General features: G+C 48.2%; 1 protein-coding gene across 2 annotated transcripts in view; it reads right to left on the bottom strand.

Moving 5' to 3' along the window:
- Positions 1 to 220: 220 nt before the first annotated feature.
- PHF12 (PHD finger protein 12) overlaps positions 221 to 19,624 on the bottom strand; it is a 39,576-nt gene continuing 20,172 nt past the window's right edge. Inside the window, exons 3-15 of one of the 2 annotated variants that reach the window (XM_029211324.1) lie at positions 18,121 to 18,193; positions 15,097 to 15,490; positions 13,822 to 13,942; positions 12,454 to 12,586; positions 10,236 to 10,400; positions 7,435 to 7,593; positions 6,021 to 6,816; positions 4,704 to 4,829; positions 3,878 to 4,021; positions 2,893 to 2,991; positions 2,085 to 2,167; positions 1,349 to 1,487; positions 221 to 991 (exon numbers count right to left, since the gene is read on the bottom strand). In XM_029211324.1, the coding sequence (XP_029067157.1) occupies positions 657 to 991; positions 1,349 to 1,487; positions 2,085 to 2,167; positions 2,893 to 2,991; positions 3,878 to 4,021; positions 4,704 to 4,829; positions 6,021 to 6,816; positions 7,435 to 7,593; positions 10,236 to 10,400; positions 12,454 to 12,586; positions 13,822 to 13,942; positions 15,097 to 15,490; positions 18,121 to 18,193 (2,767 nt within the window). In that variant the 3' untranslated portion in view covers positions 221 to 656. Of the gene's footprint in view, positions 992 to 1,348; positions 1,488 to 2,084; positions 2,168 to 2,892; positions 2,992 to 3,877; positions 4,022 to 4,703; positions 4,978 to 6,020; positions 6,817 to 7,434; positions 7,594 to 10,235; positions 10,401 to 12,453; positions 12,587 to 13,821; positions 13,943 to 15,096; positions 15,491 to 18,120; positions 18,194 to 19,624 lie in introns of those variants that run through there. The other variant, XM_029211326.1, reaches the window with a different exon arrangement.

Here is a 19,624-nt window from a genome sequence, read left to right as displayed (position 1 = left end):
CACTAGATGTATTTACACAAAATCCAAATACACTTTTCCTTATTTGAAATAAAATAGATGGACAGCCAGAAAAAGAATTCATTTCTCATTTGTCCATAATACACAGTAGCTACCTGTAGTGCAACCGCTGCAGAAAGGGAAAATAACCTGGAGGGTGGGAACCATGGAAGGAGGGTGGGTAGCGATCTTTATATTAAATAAAACAATGATATTGTATAGATTTTGCTGTATGAAAACTGTATTTTTTTCTTTTAATATAAAACTATTGTCACTGCCACAAAATAGAACAAGTTTCTGATTATTTTACAACGGCGGGCGAGGGGGAGGGAGCAGGAGGTGGGTGGGGAACGGTTTTGTGTCGGAGGAGGTGTCCAGACCACTGGCCTTCCCCTCCCTGCCCACGCTGTTCCTCAGCTCGGTCTGCCGCTTTCCCATGAAATGTTGAGTACAAATATATGTGCAAATGCCCCCTAGAACTTGAGAAAAGAAAAAGGATTTTTAAAAAAGTCAAAAGGTTTTCTTCATTTCATGCAAAGATTGTAGTTGAAGGGTTTCTGGTGGAGTATAGAAAAAACCCCGGGCTTGGTTTGTGTACATTTTTGCATTGCAGGAGTCTTGGGTTGGGTGGAAGGGCGGGTGACGGGTGGCCGCCAGTCCTAGGGAACGGAGTTGGAGCGCAGCACAGGGCCCTGGTGGGGCTTGAGAGAGAGCTTCTCGGCTAAGACCCCATCCTGTAGCAGGCCGGCATCGCCTTTGGGCTGTTTGGTCGCAAACTCAGTGATGCTGAAGACAAACTGCAGGCACCCCAGCTTGATGTAGCTGCCGTGGTGCAGTAAGGCCGTGCCCTCCCAGCCGGCCCCACTGCCCCCAATCAAGCTCGAGCTGCTGGCTTTGCAGTTGCAGGGTCTCCGCTGCGGCCCCTGGGCCTGGGAGCTCATCATGGCTGCCTCCTCACTTGGCTCTTCATCCTGTTTCTGGTGCCGGCGGCGCCCTGGGAAAAAGGGGGAAGGTCACAGGAGAGGAACGGTGAGCAGCCAACCCAGTCTGCCAGGGTTGGGGCCCTGTACCTCCCCCCTCTAAATGCTGCGTGACTCGGGGTGAGGGGCACTCAGGAAGGACTGGTGGAGTCTGAAGTCCCCAGGTAGGTGTGTACACACGTGGGGCTGCACAGCACATGCTTCTCTGTGGCCTTTCCTGGGCCCACGAGCACGGAGAACCTGGCCAACGGGACCAGGAAGGCAAGAGACAGCAGGTCATGGCAGCAAGCCAGAGCCACCCTGACTGAGGCATTAGAGAATGTGTCCAAACATGGCAGGTTCTGTGGCCACAGGCCTCTGCTCCAACTTACTGATGACACTCTGCACTTTGGCAACAATACTGCTTGGGGGGGTTGGCGGGGTCTTCTCAGAGAAGTCACATGAATACAGCACGTTGTCCACCGTCGTCCCGTGCTCACTGTAGTTTAACAGCTCATAATGTTTGGTATTCTGAGGAGGAGGGGGGAAGATAAGATGTGTGGTCTGCTGCGTGGGGCCTGGGGCTAAGGGGAGAGAATACACATGGAGAAGGCTGTGCTGCTCTACCTGGGGAGCTCCCTCTTTCTTCCCCAGTCATGCCCCCCTTCCCTGTCCCTTTCGAATGGGGCGCAAGACTCACCTCTTCAAGGAAGTTTCCTCCCTAACCCGCCCCCCGCCCGCCCGCGCAATAGTCTGCCTGCCTCCTTAGCACGGGCTCCTGGTGAAATGATATTCACCGGCTCGTGGTGATGATGACGAAGCTCACAGGGACACGCCCAGAGGGCTTGGTTCCTTCTATGATGGCCCCCTCCCCTGCTTTAGGGTGCTCCGCCCCGCGCTGGGCCTGTTGACCAACCTCAGGAGAAATGGGAGCCCTGCTCCTGGGGAGCGGGTAGCCGGGTAGGGTGCCCCTTCACACCAAGACTCTTCTCCAGGAATGATGGGGAGGGACGAAAAGGAGAGGACCCCCAATCCCCTTCCCCTCACCCCAGGGCACTGAACAAACCCCAGCGCCTGGGACAGGGCTCAGGTTGGAAGACCTCTCTCCCACCGCGTCCCCACCCTCACCTCATCGTAGAAGATGCAGGCGTGTTTCCCAGACACGTAGTTACAGTGACCATAGTTTGTAAGGCACACGTCCATGTCAGCTCCTGTGAGGTGGCAGGACGCGAGGAAAAGGAAGGCAGAGAACAGACTGTCAGGGGTATGTGTGGGGGAGGTGAGGGGCCAGGGAACTTCCGGGCGGGAGCTCAAGGGGTAGGTAGCTCAGGGCCCTCTCCTTGTATTTTTGAACAAAAACTGATGTCTTTTCTAATCCCCTGTTAAAGAACAGCTGTCCCCACCAGCTCATCTGCTTTAGAACATGTGCTGTTGCCCAGAGGAGAGCAGTGAGCTACTGAAGAGGATGGGGTATTTCTAGGAGAGCACAAGATGGGGTGCAGGGCCCATAAACCGTATCATCTGAAAGAAAGGGAAAGTTCTAGGCTGAGGGCTCATCTGTCCCTCTGCACAAGATGTAGGGCTAACTAAGTAAGTGTTAAGATATGTGTGAGCCCCATCACTTTTTCAAAGATCTCCAGGGACAAAGCATCTGCCCCTTCCTCAGGTATTTCCTGCAGTGTTTAAAATGCCTCACTGGGTGGCAGTCAGAGCTGACGTTCAGCCCTCCTGATGCCACACTGGGCACAAGGCAAAAGGGCCTGAAACAGGGAAGACAAGCAGTTGATGGTCTCCTTTCTTAGTCCCTCTTGTCCAGACGTCTGCTGGGTTAAACCCGTCAGCCCTGGAGAGGGCTTCCCTCCCTTTCTAGCATCTGTGGGTAAGAGTATCAATCTTTAGGGCCGAACAGATTCAGCACCTCTCCCAGCTGGCTTACCTGTCCCGATGTAGAGGGTTCGATAGCACATGTTCACAGCTCCTCCCAACCCTAAGAGAGGGTAGAACACAGCTCGGGCCTGTACTTCCCTTCTCGGCACTACAAGGCAAACACAGGGACGTGACCGTTCAGAAACAGAACCTGGGGCCCAAACATAAATCAACAGAACCTGGACCTTTGGTGATGGCCTGAAGAAAATAATCCCACTGGACGAGTCATCTTTCCAAACTCACATCTGACACTAGGCTGCTTCAGGGTGAGGCTTCCTCTCCCCACTTACAGCATTTCCCACATGGGTAATAAGAAGGACCATCTTTGAAGATGACCATATAACTCAAGGATGATAGTACTTGAAGCACCTGGGCTGCTTGTTGGTTTATCAGGGATATACCAACTGATACTATAGGGAGGCTGTGCAAAAACACCCAGAAGGCAGAGACCAATGCTTCTCTAATTTTGAATATGAATCACCTAGGGTTCTTGTTAAAATGCAGATTCTGATTCCATAGGTCTGAGGTGGGGCCTGAGCTCTGCATTTCTAACAAGCTCTTAGGTGATGCTGATGCTACTGGTTTGGGGACCACCTTCTAAGCAGCATGGCTTTTAATGGCTAATGCTCAAAGGGCTATCCTAAGCAGAGCTAACCTTCTGGGAAACTCTTCTAACTCAAATATTTGAGAGCGATTGAGCAGAAAGCACACCACAAATACCCAAAGGCGCTCATAGCTGCTTTCTGTGACTCAAAGAGGACGCGTATGAAAGAGTTACAGCAGACTTTCCCGAGTCTGGTCTGAAAGCTGTGGTTGCCATCTTGTTTCTGCTTTCTGAGAAAAGAAACCACGGTGTTTTATTAAGCCCAGGAAAGGCATACATGGAGGACTGAGGTACTGAAAGCTGAGATTCTCCACGGAGAGGAGACGGCTGTTCACACACACAGAGGGTAGATCTAACGGTGTGGTGTGGTGGCAGATGTGGGCATGCGCACCTTCTGTGTGGTGCCCTCCAGAAGCCAGCGGATGTGCCCCAACACTGCCCGGTGAAGCTTGGACCCGGGAGGGGAAAAGCTGATGTATTCTCTGCAAGGCCAGAAACTTGACCAGCTTCTCGTCCAGCATATTTATCTCGATTTCTATTAACCAAAGAGAAAGATTAAAAAGCTGCTGAGGAGGAAATGGAATGCGGAAGTAGGTGAGCATCACAGAGCAACTATTTCAGCATTCCTAAAATCCAGCCAAGTGATTTTCTTAAACAACACAGAGTACAAAGTGGTACAAGGATCTGGAGCTGAGCACCTCACTAGCCATTTGCAGCGAGAGACAGACGCCAACGCAGCCTGTGCAGACGGCTCCTGCAGTGGGGTAGCTTAATGTTAGGTACAGCAGTCCTAGAAAGTGGAGCGAGACAAACCACTTGCCTGCCTGTGGGCGAGGGCCCAGATGTCTGACACTGAGGCTTGGATTTTCCACCCACCCTGTTCACAGAGATCAAGACCTGCCCCAGTTCTCCCTGACTCTGGGGATTTTTCACAGATGAGATCCCTCCTTTGGGAGCAAGGCTCCTCCTGGTTTTATTCTTCAAGTCCAGATGATCTGCCTAAAGTGATTTTCTTCTCTTCTCACTGGTTCAGCTTGGCTTTGCTCTCTCTTCGAAACAGGAGAAGGGGCTTTCTTTCCTACCCCACTCCCCGACCCACCTCCCAGCCCTCTGAGATCAGGCATCCCTTCTGTCCCCTTTTCAATGAGCTGAATGCTGCACAGGGGCAGCACCTTCACCACAGTCGCTGGTGGCAGAGCAGCAGTTCACTCACTCACCTCCATTGACATCCATAAATGCTCGAAGTGAGTTGGTGAGGTCCACCATGGCAGTAGAGTTGGCTGGGAAAGAGGGTACGGTTAAAGCGCTTCCTATGGATAACGTGCCGGGGCTGACCTTGCCATCTGGGGACGGAGCAGGAAGACTGTTACTTACGTCGCCTGAGGGAAACCCACCGGTCCAATCCCCCACTGCTGAGACAGGTCTGGATTTCGGACCCAAGGTGATGTTCCCTTCTTGATTCTCACCCCATAGGCTCTGGAACTCCTAGAGCTAAAAACGTGTGGTGAGGAAGGGCAGATGGAACGACAATGCACCCGGGCACGCAGGAGTCTCCAGAGCACCGAGAACAAGTGAAATCTACTGCTCTGGGGAACGTGGTGGGATAGCTTCATTCGCTGGGCCACGACTACCTCCCTGCTGCCTCTGCTCATTCAAGTAAGTGGTGCCTGCCTCTGCAATTCCTGCGTACTCAAGTTGGACTCACAGGGTGCAAAATCTATCCAGGTTGGTATTAAGAGATAAACAGAACAGGAAAAGAGCCTGAGAGTAGGGGCCGTCCTGGGACCAGGGGCCCCCATGCAGAGAAGTCACAGTCACCTGGTTACCGAGACTCCCAGCTGACTAGGAGGCCAGCTTCAGTTCAGACGGGAGAGACCACAGGGGGTTCCAGCAGCATCTGAAACCTGGTTCAGATGCTGGGGTCAGCAACCTTGAGGTCCTGAATGCTGACTGGGGACAGCTGAAAGAGCAGGTCTACACCAGGCCAAGTATGGATTAAGGGACTGCCTTTTGGAATGTGGCCCGAGGGCAAGCTTTTGGGCCAGACCAACCTCTGCGGGCACCTGCACTCCCTGACATGGAGATTCCTTCAAATGAGCTCTCTCTGAGAATCTGGATCAGGTGTGGATCTAGTTTCTGGTGTGGATCATGAAACACTGAAGCCATCACCCAGAACCTCAGGCTGACCACAGTGGCTCCAGAGAGCATGCTGCTTTCCTCTGAGGTGAAGGAACAAAACAGGAAGAAGACTAAGCCTGGAAGGTGTGGGAAGGTGGAGTGAGAAGACCCAGGCCACAGTTCGAATCCTGCACTGACTTGGTAGGTTACCTTAAGGAAATCACTTTCAGAGCCTAAGCAGTCCCGCCTACAAAATAGGGACAAGTTAACATGTACTTTCTCTTCTATCATAGAAACAGGGGAGGACAGATAATACGGACATCGAAGTCCTCTGACATATTTACGGGGATACACGTGTTTTTTGAATCTTAAGTCTTATTTGCCAGGAAGAGCATGAAAGCCTGAGCAGCACTCACCTGACGATGGCGCTGGTGAGCAGAATCGTTGGTTGGCTCCTGTGGCCAAGATACCATCTCCTGCTGCTTGGGGGGGAGTGAGCACCCGGGTGGCATTTGGGGGTGAGCCCAGTGGCCTTGAATCTGTCAACGGAGGTCCTATCTGTGATTGGACAGTCTTTCTTTGCAAAGTGCTGGTGTTCTCGATGCTGGCACAAGAGCTGGGAACGGAAGGGGGTAGGCTTGGGACAGGAACCAAACTCCTCTGGGGGCAAGAGCTGGGGCCAGTGGCATTCTCTGTCTTCACAATGATGCCGACGGTGTGGTTCTGAAGCCCCCCAGCCGCTGGTGGCGTGAGGGGCCGAGGCCAGCCTTGCCGGTGTGAGAGGCCTGGTAGGGGGGTGTTGGCGCCTGGAAGTCGCCGGGGGTCCGTGGAATCAGTGGGGCTGCTGTAGAGGTGTGGGCCATTGGCTTTCACCTCTGTGTTCACTGGCCCGTTGGCAGTCCCACAGGGGGCTTTCTTGGATTTTTCCGCACAAGAACTGCAGCTGATGTCCTCTAGGGTTGGGGGCTGGTGGGGTGGAGAGCAGCTCAGGGAATTCTGGGTGCTAAGCCCTGAGGGGCAGGACAAGGGGTAGTGGGAAGGTGTAGGTGCCTTGTCAGCTGTTTGCAGGGAGGTGGTGATTGAGCTGTCAGTCACAATAACAGGCTTAATATCAGCCTTCTCTGTCTGCTCAGAGTCCCAATGCGAAGGCATCTGCTTAGCAGATAAATGTTTCAATATGCTGCACTGGAGCGCAACAACACTACAGAGCCACTGCAACGGAAGGAGAGGAGAGGAGAGGAGGGTGAGAGGCCTGGGAGGCGCTGGTCCTTCCTGCCACAGCGGCCAGGGCTACAGCAGAGCTGACAAGCACTGTTTCCGAGGTCCCATCGCGAATGCCCAGAGAGGGTGTGCTTGACTCCTGAGAGGGTTCCATTTCCATTCCCAAGCAAGGCTTGCTGGTATACTCGGCAGGCAACACCCTGGTCAGCAGAGCCTGGGATTCCCGTTCTGACTCTGCCCCTAAGGCTCACCTTGTCACCAATACTGAGCAAGCACCCAAGCACCTGCTGTGTGTCCAGCACTGTCACCTAACTTCTCTATAGGTCTACTGATCTGTTTCTACAAGACAGATTTGCCCGTCTCACAGCACACTGGGGGACTGACGGAGAGAAGCAGACCAGGTGACTGTGTAGTTCTCTTACTTGCCTCAGGATCTGAGCCAGAGGTTCTCTCTGGAACATTCAACTCAGGGGGCGGGGTGGTGGTGGGGGGCTCAGGGAGGGGGAGGGTGGGGCTGCAGAAGATGGGGATGAGAATGACTTCCAATTAACAGCTGCGGCGAGGTGGAAGGAAGATTGGACTTGGAATCCCGGCCCTGCCTTCACTCACCTCTTGCTGCTCTGCCTGGGTGGCTAAGTGCTCAGAGTTCAAAAGGTGCGTCTGTGATTCCTCAGGGATCCCATTGCAGATCAGCTCCCCGTCCCGAATGGCCGCGGGTGCAATGAGAGGGGGTGGAAACTGGTACTGAGATTTGATAGCATCGGGAACCTGTTCAGGATAGATAGATAGAAGGAGGAAGGAGAGGGTGATAGTGCCAACAGGCCCAGTGGATTCTGCCCTGGCCATGCTCTTCTGTTTGTGGTGCCGATGCCCAAGGGGAAATCATCCACTAGGGTGTCCACCAAGGACGAGGAGGCCCAGTGGGCTGCTACTGTTCTATACCTCCATCTCTTTGACTCTGACACACACACACACAGACACACATACACACACACTAGCCTGAGAAGGCACAGAACTGGAAAAAGCAGCCATGTCTCCCACTTTTCTTCACCAAGGTCCAAGGGCTGCAGAAACTAGGCCTTCTGGCATGCTGCCTTCTGCTTTGGCCTGAAAAGTATAGGATGGCCACTGGACAGGACTTCAAATTGGTACTCTAGGCTCTTATTGATCAGTATCAAATTTGAGAGATGAGTGAGCAGTATCTGAGAGATAAAAAGTTAAATAAGGTCACATTCACAGCGGAAATGCTCAGTGTGAGGCCTATCTCGTGATAAGCGTTCAATCAATGTCAGTTTTCTTCATCCATTCATTCATGACTCACAAAACAATTGAAGACCTATTTGTTGCAGAAAGACAGAAGACACACTCTGAAACACACCACGTATGAATGAAAGAGCCATACAAGCAAAGAGTCATTCATACATTCAATCAACATTTATTGAGCGCCTCCTGAGTCTGGGCACTATGCCAAGTCCTAGAGATCCAGAGATGAACAAAACTTAAGCCTTGCCCCCAAGGAGCTCACAGTCTAGTGGGGAGATAAGCACAGAAACATTACAATACAATGTAAATGGGTCCTAGAAGACAGGCATGTCTAAGGAGCTATAAAAAACACAGAGAGTGCTTATTTCTGTCTGGGGGGGCAGGAGCTTGGGATTAGGGAAGATTTCATAGGAAGGCAGTATTTGAGCTGAGACTTGGAAGTTGAGGACAAACTTCCAGGCAGACAAAGGGGAACTAAAAGTAGGGGAGGTGGACTTGGAAAACATGTGAGAACCAACAGATTTGGTGACCAAGTCCTTATAGAGGATAAGGGAAGAAGAGCTGAACTTTGGTTTGAGGGACTGTGTAGAGATCACTGTCATTGACTGAAACAGGAGATACAAGAGGAAGAGTAGATTTGGAGGCAGAAGACTTTTGGTCTTGGGCAGGCTGAGACTGAGGTGTCTGTGGGATGGGCAGGCAGATATGAATCTAGATATGATGAGAAAGGCAAGGAACATGAAATTGAGAGTCATCACCACTAACAGTGGTGGCTGGTGCTATGGGCTTGTCTGAGGTCATCCAGGAATCAGAAGTGGAGGAATGGGGCAGTAGGCTAGCCTAAGGTTGGCCCTCGGGAAGAGTGAAGGGGTAGGGAGAAGAGGAACCCATAACAAAGATAAGATATGAAGGTCTCAGTTGATTTTGCCTGCACTGCTATACATCAAGGATGAAGGCCAATGTTCCAGAACAGAGCTGGAGCAGTTCCCTGCCACTGTCCTCTGGTACTACAGTCCTCATTTCACTCTCAAACTGTCTAAGAACAAAATGCTTTTCAGGTAACTCATACCCTTGGATTTTCCTCGAGAATAAGGGAACATTTAAAAAGGGGGAGGGGGCATCATAAAACAACAGGATTTTATCAGGGCCTCCTGGCCTGTTCACTTCAGCAGCCAGGCTTTCTTCCGAATCCACATGGTGAATCACACAGCTGAGATTACTCTTAGCTCTAGATGTTTAACTAAGGTATGAGGCACGTCACCTCCAATATACCCTACCCTCAACTGCAAACACCTTAATTTAACTTTGGAAAACTGGTGTTTCTACTGACGCATAAATATTTACACAGTTAAGAGTTTGTTATACAATTTTCAACAGTTAACATCTTGCTAGCGCTGACACCCAATGGAAGTGTGATGAGTGATTTTAAAGTGTGGCTGCCACCAAGTGGCCATATTTGAGAATTGCTGTTTTCCATTGGTGCATGGGACTGTCTGCAGGATTATTTCAAAAGAGAAAAATCAAGTTTACTTTCAGGTATATAGTGTTGCGCTCTCTAGGTTAAATGAATGAGACCGAACGGTTTATGAGAGCCTCAATACTACCAAACGCTTTTCAATGAAGGAAATACTCCCGTCCATCTCTGTGGACACTTTAGCAGCTGTCAAATGCATACAAATGTCAAGTTGTACCAGTGTCACAATTTTTTGAGTGTTGGTTGATAGATTAACAGCAGCCCAGAAAAATGGATAGTTCCTCACCTTCCATAAGGCCTTCTGCTTAATCACCCCCGCCTTCCCCTCACCCGACAGCTGTGGGAAAGGGGCCATCTAACAGAAACAGATGTAATGAGTGCCAGGCAAGGGGCAGTAAAAGCAGAGCACACCTAAGTTTGGTGGGAGCGGCCAAAAGGGCACTTATCCTTAGGAGAACTAGAAACCTGGCCGAGTCTGAAGGCCCACTTGCGGGTTTCCTGACCACCAACCCCAAGTATTAAAATGATGGTCACATTCATTACTTGCTAAGACACCACAGACAGATCTCAGGGGCTTCAGTCTCCCCATCTGTAAAACTGGGACCATGATCCTCTGTCTACCCCAGGAAGGCAATTGGAGACCACATCCTGCCTGCACCAGGCTGTGACTCACCTTCAAGCTTCTTCTTTTGACCGACTGGAGCACGCGGCGGTTAGGAGGGTGCTTCTTGTGGATTCGGTTCAGGAAGTCCACTTTGACAACGTGCTGCGAAATGGTGTCCTGGAAACGGTCAAACACCTGGCACCGATTGCTCAGCGTCATGTTCTTCTGGTTCAGCTGGGGACAGAGCAGACACACTCCTGCAGTGATGTTCAGAACGCATCCCCCTCCCAATTAACTCTATGCTCTACTTTTAAAAAAGAGGAAGCCCTGGGCCAAATGGGCTCCTTCTGTCAGGTGCTGGTATGTCAACACTCCCGTCAGAGGGCCAGGGAATGTGGATGAGACATTCTCCCTTAACGCTGCCCAGTCCAGCCTAGTTTCTACTCCCTGGGGAGGCTTGAGGGGTACAAGAATAGGGAATTAGCCAAGAAGTGCCCTTCCAAATTCAGCCTCTGACAGTCAACTATCCAGCGTATAGGGTTCAGAGGAGATGCAGGCCTTGGCCCTAGAGCGCTCCAGACTCCCTTCCTAGCAAGGGATTTTCTCCCACCAGAAGCAAGACTGTTTCCTGTATGGGAGCTTGGCTGACAGGTGAGATCAGCACCAAAATACTGTGTCTCCTGCCCTATTCCTCCACCACGGTACTAGGGAACATTAGTGAACCCATCTGGATACCAGAGCCTTGCTCTACAGCAGGCAGAAAACCTTGGACTGCTCTCAGAGGCCATAAGGAGGGAAGAAAAGTTTGTGCAGCTGCATAGAGAAGGCATAAAGAAATGATGCCTCTTTTCCTCTTCTACATCTGGTCCCCTACACATTAATTAAAAGAAAAGGGGACTTCCTTGGTGATCCAGTGGTTAAGAACCCGCCTTCCAATGTAGGGGACGTGGGTTCCATCCCTGGTGGGGGAACTAAGATCCCACATGCCGCGGGGCAACTAAGCCTGCGCGCTCTAGAGCCAGCCTGCCACAACTAAGACCCGATGCAGCCAAATAAATAAATGTTAAAAAATATATATATATATATATCTATGTGGCAGCTTCCTACCTAGTACATTAGGAAAAACCCCTAAGTGGCTAATAAAAAGTCACCCAATTAATAATTTCTCATCTGCTGGAAAGCTGCTCTTACAGATTCATATTTGGGTTGACTGCTCATGGTTAGGTTTTTCTGGTTCAGCAAGAGGCAAAACAAGACCACTGAGCCTCGCAGAGAGGCTTCCTCCTATGTAAACTTTTCTGAGTGGCATTAGTCAAATGAAGAGGGCCAAACAAACCTTTTCTCCCTATGTCCAAGTCTATAACTGAAGTTCCTCTTGGTGCAGAGTGGACAGCACGCTGTCATGCTGAAGGCAAGCAGTCACTCCATGGCTATCACCATCTGATGGACAATGTCTTAAGCAATTACCCTGTTAATTTGGAAAGGCTGCCCTTACAAGGGAGCTGCTCCGCCTGAGGCCCTCTCCCATTCAACCTTCTGAGTGACCGTGCCTATCAGGAAATGTCCTAAACCTCTTTTGGAGATAGCAAATTACAGTTCTATTCTAGCCCCGGGAAGCAGTCTGGAAAATGTAACCAAACCTCCTGGGAGATAAGATAATAGCACCCTCATACCATTCATTCATTCATTCAACAACTTACTTACTGAACACCTATTATGTGTCATGACAAGGTCTTTGTAAAGAAGGAGGAGAAGGGCAAGAGCCTCATGTGGTGCGTAGGACACATAAGGTGTTCAATAAGTGGCTGACTGTCTGGAATACCGTTATCTGTGTCAATTCCTCAGTTCTCCAAAGTTACTGGGCAGTTAACTGCCAGTGCTACGAGAATAAATATTTTAGAATTTTCTTAGTTTGTTCCCTCTAAGAACAAGAAGCAAGAAGATATGGAAGAGCATTTATTTGGATAAGGTTGGGTCTAATGCACTCCCCCTTTTAGGGCTGTAAAACCAACTGCTTAATTCATTACAGAGGAAATTATTCACGAACAACCAAGCACTAGTGGGTTAAGTCTGTCGGTGCAACTGAAACAAGGCACTGCGGGAAAAGGCTAAACGCACAGCTGAGGCATGTCAAAGTAACCAGAACTGAGTAGGACGGTTTGCAGAAACCAGTGTCTGAGAGGTTAAAGTGAACTCTGGTACAAAGCTGACTATACTATGCTTTCCACTGAATCAGTCCATGCCCCAGCTGTGCCCACAGAGGACTGAAGGACACTGCTGTGCTTACCACCACATGTTCGATGTGATTCGGACACATCCATCTGCCCAGGGGCATGGCAGTGAGCGGTGGCTCGAGGCAGTCCATGTGGAACAGGAGGGGGCAATAGTCACACTGGATAAGAGGGGCCACGCGACAACTCCTGCAAAAAAAGAGATATAGGCCATTTCTATGGCAAGGTGGGAGAATTCAAACAAACTCTGCACTGTGGAACAGCTTCCCTTCCTTAATCCTAACAATGTTCTCCCACACCCTCCTCCCCAATAATCCCGTTACATTCACCATTAGGAAGATGGATGAAGTTGGGGGCTACCACCAGGCTCCTCATTATTCTCTCTCCTAAGGGGAATGTAGAGAAGTGAATTTTTTTGGAGTAGAGCTAAAGTGGTTGTCACAGCAGGAATGATCAATGCTTGATACCCACTGGGGGAAGACAGCCAACCCTGCTCTGATCTTTCTACTCCTTAAAAGAAAGCAACTACCTCAGTTTAAAAAAAAAACAAAAACAAAACAAAACACTAGCAACCTTTCCAGAGTCTTATACTACAAGAGGAAAAGACTTCTCTTCCATATGAAGCACTCAGCAAAACTGACAACCAGAGAGTTGTGCTGGAAAAATGATTTTGTAATGTATTCGTGTAAGCATAGATCAAGGGAGGGCATGTAAGCTAATGCCAATCATGATTTGTAACTACGATACTCAGTGAGTCCTTAAGCTATTCTGGAGACACAGTTTGGGCGTGGCTCAGAGTTCTGCTGCTCTACTATCTGGTTCCCTATAGCTTTTGCTGTGGAACATTTCTTTTTGATAGCTATTTTCTCCTGCTATCCTGCCCTTCTAACACATCCAAGCCAAAAAGTCCAGCTTCAGTAACTGAAGCAGCTGGTTCCTATCACTGAGGAGGTCCTATTTGAAGGGAACCAGCGTCCCAGGGAAGCTACAACTGGGGCAGCCTAGAGGCTTTTGGAAGTCATCCAGCCTGATGCATACCAGCTAGTATGGATATCTGTACTACTTTAAAATTCATCTTTAGTGCTTTAAAAATCATTTGCCTTTTTCCAGGGATGTGTGTCTCTGCTGGCCACAGTTCTTCCTGCTAGCCAGTCTAAATATCTCATGCTTCATTTTAAGTCCAACTCCTCTCATTCTAGCCTCTATAAACACGGTTTACAGTACTTCTGCACCGTGATTCTTCAAGAATTTTTTGTTACAACATTCAAGGCTCTGGTCAATTAGTCACTCAGTCTCTTTGTACTCATACCATCAGAATATGGGTTATCTATATTTAACACACATGGTTTGGAAGAGACAATAGAAGAGAGAAAAAAACATTTGCTAAATATGAGGAAGAGCCTCTTGCTATGGAAGAAAAATACCTGTTACACGTGAAACAGACTTTGACTGGTAAGGGAACAAGACCATTGTGATCTAACTCATGCTGTGTCTTCTTAACGTTTTTCCCTGTGGTTTCCTCCTTTCTTCTCCTCTTGCTAGAACCTAGAAGAGAAATTGGTGGTGTTGAATTTTCCCTGGATGGAGAGTTCCTAGTTCGGGATATGGAAACAACAGTAAGTCCGAGGAACAGGTCTTAGTAAAAGCATGTGTCATGGCCTGGACATGCATCTCTTTCTGAGGCCCCCTGGGCTGGTTTGAAGGGAGAAAAAGAATGAGAAAGGAGGAAAAGGGAGATATAAGTCAGAACTAAGATTACAAGTCACTTGCTCTATGGCAGAAACACATCTAAATGTTTTGCAGACATGAAGCAGTCAGAAACCTAGGTTAGATACTGGTGACTTAAGAAATAGAAATACCCAGGTCTAATGGTCAATAAAGACTATTCTGTGAAGGTGGCTGAGGAAAAGAGTATAATTTTACTGCATTTTTATAGAAAGCAGAAAAGCTTTGAGTCTGTATGCATCCTACTGACCAGCAGGTTTCTTAAGCCTGCCAATTTCACTTTCACTGGGAAGAAAATAAGATCTAGACGCTTTGTGGTATCAAGTAGAAGCCATGAGTTGATTAAAAAAAAAAAAGGGAATGGAGGACAATTTATAATAGCCATCAAAACTACAAGTGCATAGTTTAAAAACAATATAAATGCATAGTTTTGACCCAGCAATTCTAGTATTAGTAATTTATCCTACTTATCCTACCGATACATTCACATGTATACAATGACGTATTCACAAAATTATTTGTTGAAACAGTATCTGTGGTTAACACAAGATTAAGCACAACCAGAATTTCCATTAATAGGAAATTGGTTAAATAAATTATGGTACATCTATATAAAGAAATTCTAGGAGATACATAAGAACCAAACAGTGTTATCTGTGAGGGGTAGGAATGTAGAAACTAGGCAAATGGCAGACAGGGATGGGTGTGAAATTTTTCATTGTAACCCTTTTTATATTTTTTGATTTTTGAACTATGTGTGTGTATTACCTTTTTTGTTTTTTAAAGTGATACTGGGAAGGGTGGAAAATAGAAAACTGAGCAAGCATTGTAAACCTGCAAAGATCTCGAACCAAGAACAGGAACCTGAGACAGTGGCTACACGGACAGTGACCTCACAGGCTGCACAGCACTTTGGTTGGACAAGAGTCCTTTGGAAGCCGGGGTAGGGGAGAGGATATGACAGTCTGGCTAACCTGGTAGTGCAGTGGTACAAGTCAGTTCATTGGGCAACTGAAATTGGGTGGGGTTCCGCTCCATGGCGGCAGCAATCAGCAGCTCAAAGGGGCGCCTTAGCTGGGGCTGCACGTAGTCCGGCTCTGCTGCCACTGGCTCCTCGTCCACGTCGATGATGTCCTCGTCGACATCATTCTGCTCAGAGGTGGGGGTCTCTGTGCTGGCATTGGATGTGGGCGTGCCAGGACGGCTGGCTCTCCTTTCCAGGATCCGGGCATGGGCAATGGCCTTGAGTTCAGTTTTGCTGGCTGATCTGTCCAACAAGTCAGTGTCGCTGCTGGGGGATGTAGTCCGCTTGCCAGATTTGTCCACCAGTCCATTGACGTGGCCCAGCTCCTTTTTCTGCTCTCGTTTCTGTGCAAATAAACAGGTGGGCCCATCACACAAAGTGACACAAAATAGAGATGGATGCTACAAAGTCCTGCTAGACCACTAACCAAAATTACGGAAGTCTCTAATATCAGAGACTCATCCACCTGGGTGGGGACTTGGAACAATGGTCTGTTAAAGTTGACAAAACTATAGCTGAACTAAACTAAAGCTGGCAAAACCACTGCAGCAGGGAATCACCAAAAAGTACAAAAGTTAGAAACAATTTTACAAACCACACATCATATGATACACCGTGTCTGTACACGAGGTGGGGGGGCGGTAAAGGGATAAAACATTAATTCAGTGAGAATAAACTTAGACTAAGTGAGGACAGTGAGAATAACGTAGAGAATCAAGGAGAGCACTGTTGTTTGCCTCGGAGTGCCCTGAATGGTTTTACAAACTTTGCTCAAAATACAGAAAAACCTGCAGAAGCAAAGGTAAAAAGTAAAACAGGCAAGCAGAGCTCCCTGTCCAGGGAGATTGGGTGCTGACTTGCAAGGCAGCCACACCACAAGGTGGAAGGGTGGTGTGTGGAGGGCAGTGATCCAGCAATCATGGCGTCCAAGAACGGCGGCTTTCAATGTCTCAAGTTTAACTAGAACTCTGACAGTGACACTTTTTGAATGGAAAGGTGGGGACATGGAAGAAGATTAAGTGTACAGAGTAGGACTGAATGACTGATAATACATTTTCCTCCAGGGATCCAAACAGAGTGGTCAAATGAAGGTTTAGCATTGGTCTCCAGTCAGGAGACCTGGGATCTTGTCCCAGTTCTGCCTCTGATTCCCTATGACCTTAGGTGACTCAGGCCGGAGGGCAGGAATTTCTCTATGCGTAAAGTGAGACTAGTAAGACCTTTCTTCTCCTCCTCTCAGGGATACGGTAGAGATAAAGAGCATCACATATATGAAAGGGATGGCTCTGAGTTGGGGGAAGATCTAGCCTCCACTAGGAATAAAACCCGAACATCAGAGGTTGATGAGGCCCACAGGATGTATCATTTCAATCCACTTCACTGTAACTGCAGGAGGCCAGAGGGCTGTAGAGATGATGGTGCAAAGGGCAGATTTGGCACTGGTAGGCATAGAGGTCCATCTGAGAGCAGGTCAGAGTGGCATTTCAGGAAAAGCACACTCTGTTGAAAAAGGCATACTATAATATAATCCCCAGAAAGTAGCTCTGTTTCCAGAAAATTGATGAAGAAGTAATAGGGCTTTGGAACGAAACAGAATTTGGTTCAAATCTTGGCTGTGTCCATTCCTTTGAGTACTTGGGTAAGTTCTACAATTGTGAACCTCAGTTTCTTCCTTTTAAAAAGGGAGAGAGAAAAAAAAAAAAAAAAAGGAGAATATACCACCAGTACCCATAGTTGGCTGTATGGGCTAAATGAGATAACACATGTAAAAACCCAGCTATGATGAGCACTAAAACAATGTTAGTTCTTCTTCTTCACCCTCTTTTCCTGGCTTCATCTCTTCCACCACAGCTGTTCCCAACCCTTACAAGTCCAGCTTCTTTGAGTGGCAAGTTTCTGAAAGGCCTCCTGGCTGGCAGGTGCCTCTAACTGGCCCCACTCTAATCTAGCTGGGGACACACAGGTAGAGATCTTGGGAGGAGGACAAGCTGGAGGACACCCTGGTTTGTGGACTTCAAGAGATATTAAACTACAGCTGTGGTTAGATGGCTGACTTGGCCTTGGCTTGCTTTAATAAGAACCCTATGCACACACTGAAGAATAAAGGTCTGCCTAATTGTTTACCTTCTTCTTAAAGGCTGAAAACTGTTACACACATAAACCACAATCTCTGAATCATCTCATCCTGTTTCTGCAACCAAGGAAGTAATCATTCATTGTGACATCATGTTGAGGGGCCAGGAAGAGGTGACGTCACAACAAGGGAAAGTTGCTTGGTGTATAATTAGTGTGGGGTGGAGGGTAGGGAGTGGTTTACAATTCACAGACAAATTTGAATCCACAGCCTATAATTTGAGGATTGGGTCTCTCATAATGTGGGTGGAAGCACACCTACTTCCTTTTTTGATAAGGGAGCATTTAGCTTTTATACCCCACAGAAGTTCTCAAAGTAGAAAATTATGTTCTCAAAGCCAGTATTGAATTATCAAAGCTGAGGGAAGGGGAGCTAAAGAAAGGTTAGGCAACCTGGGGTCCAAGTCCTCTCCACCCCACACACCTGGCCAAGCTTCTGGATACCAGCAACTTATTTGCCTTGGGGTGAAGGGAATCCTTTTTGTATCAAGCTGGAGGAGCGCCTTCCTCTTCAGCCTCTTTCAGCCACTGCATATGGCTGCCACATTCAGGCCACTTATCAGGAGGTCTACAAGGAGATCAGACTACTCCTGTCACTAGTGAATTAACAGGCTCAGTAAATTAACACACCTTTTCTGCCCATTTCAGCAGCCCATGTTTGGATTTTAGGCCCTACTGGATTCTAAACAGTCACCATGGGGAGTGTGAGGGTGATTCCAGGGCTGGAAGAGACAAGAAGAAGGGACAAAAATGCCTTCAGGGCCAAGCCGTCTTAGCTCTAGAATATCAGTGCTCTAGATCTGGCATCCCGAGCAAAGCCTTCAGAAAGCAGCATTATTACCTTTCGGCGAACAGTGCACCGGTGACACATCCACTCCCCAGGAGGCAACATCTCTTCACTCAGTGGAGGGTTACTGTGGGGAAAAGACAAGGGCAAGACTAAGTAACTAACCCTTTGATGCAGCAGGGGAAAGTCTAACTAGGTCTGACACAAAGCTGCGTGTCCCTCAACTCATATTCTGGCCAGTCCTGCAGCACTGCTTGGGTTCTCTTATCCTTCAAAATGCTTACTTGGCATCATTTACAATAACCTAAGGAGTAAGCATCCCTTCCCATATCTTAGAAAGAGAAGCCAAATCCAAAGCTGTTAACACTGGGCTTACAGGGAAAGAAAGATATAATGAACTAGTTTGGAGCCTTGAAGAGTCATTCCCAAACTTTGCACCAAGCTAATAAAATCACTGAGAGAGAGGTCCTCCACCATCTTTTTAAAGCCTGCCAGTGTAAGTCCAAGATCTCCCATCTGCTGTTCAAAGCGCTCTGTAAAATGGTCTCCTTCCATCTTCCCAGGCCCCATTCGTGTTCTTTTTCTCCTAGTTAAACTAAAGACTTGCTATTTCTTCCTCTAGAACTCTTCCCCTTGAAAGCTATGCCTACCAAAACCCTATTCATCCTGTAAGGCCTGCTTCAATCAGCCTATGGTAGATTAAAGATGCCTACAAATTTTTCGCTACTCCTTCCGCCCAGAAGTAGTCCATTTCCTTCCTCTTGAATTGAGCTTGTCTTGTGACTTTTTTTTTTTTTGGCCACAGCTAGTGGCCAATGGGATCCTAGTTCCCTGACCAGGGATTGAACCTGCGCCCTCAGCAGTGAAACTGTGGAGTCCTAACCACTTGACCGCCAGGTAATTCCCTCTTGTAAGTTGTTTTGACCAACAGAATGCAGCAGAGGTGACAATGCTGTAACTTCCATGGCTGGGTTTGAAGAGACCTGCAGATTCCCTTTTTACATGCTTGCAATGTTCCATCTCAGAGTCCTGCTCTCATGCTGAGAGGTCACATGGAGGAGACTTAAGGCACTCCAGTTAACTCCAAGCCAACAGCTAGCACAAACTACTGCTATGTGACTGAGTCATCTTGGATCATGCCAGCTCAGTTGAGCCTCCAGATAACTGCAGTCCAGATAACAATGTGTAAAGAAAAACCACCCAGCTGAGCCTAGTCAACATGCAGATTTGTGAGAGATAATAACTAGTGTCAAAAATAAATAAATAAATAACTAGTGTCTATTTTAAGCCACTGAGTTTTGGGGTAGTTTGTTATTCAGCGACAGATAACTGAGCACACAGCTCCTCCATGTGCTCTTCCCAGATTACTCAGACATCCTTCTTCAGCTTTCCCTTGTGTGACAATTTTCTTACTTCTTTTATTAGAGGAACCAAGACAAGGACTGGATCTCTTCCCTCTTTGTATCTTTATAATATAGAGGTTGTACACACAGTAGTCACTCAGTAAGTCAATACTGAGTCAAAATTACAGCTGTGTAGGGCCGGCCTTACTGCTCCT

This window comes from Monodon monoceros, unplaced genomic scaffold, assembly GCF_005190385.1.
Source record: "Monodon monoceros isolate NGI ecotype Baffin Bay Population unplaced genomic scaffold, NGI_Narwhal_1 Super_Scaffold_9, whole genome shotgun sequence".
NCBI lineage: Eukaryota > Metazoa > Chordata > Mammalia > Artiodactyla > Monodontidae > Monodon > Monodon monoceros.
The sequence above is the reverse complement of the archived record's forward strand: the minus strand, read 5'-3'. Positions and strand labels throughout refer to the sequence as shown.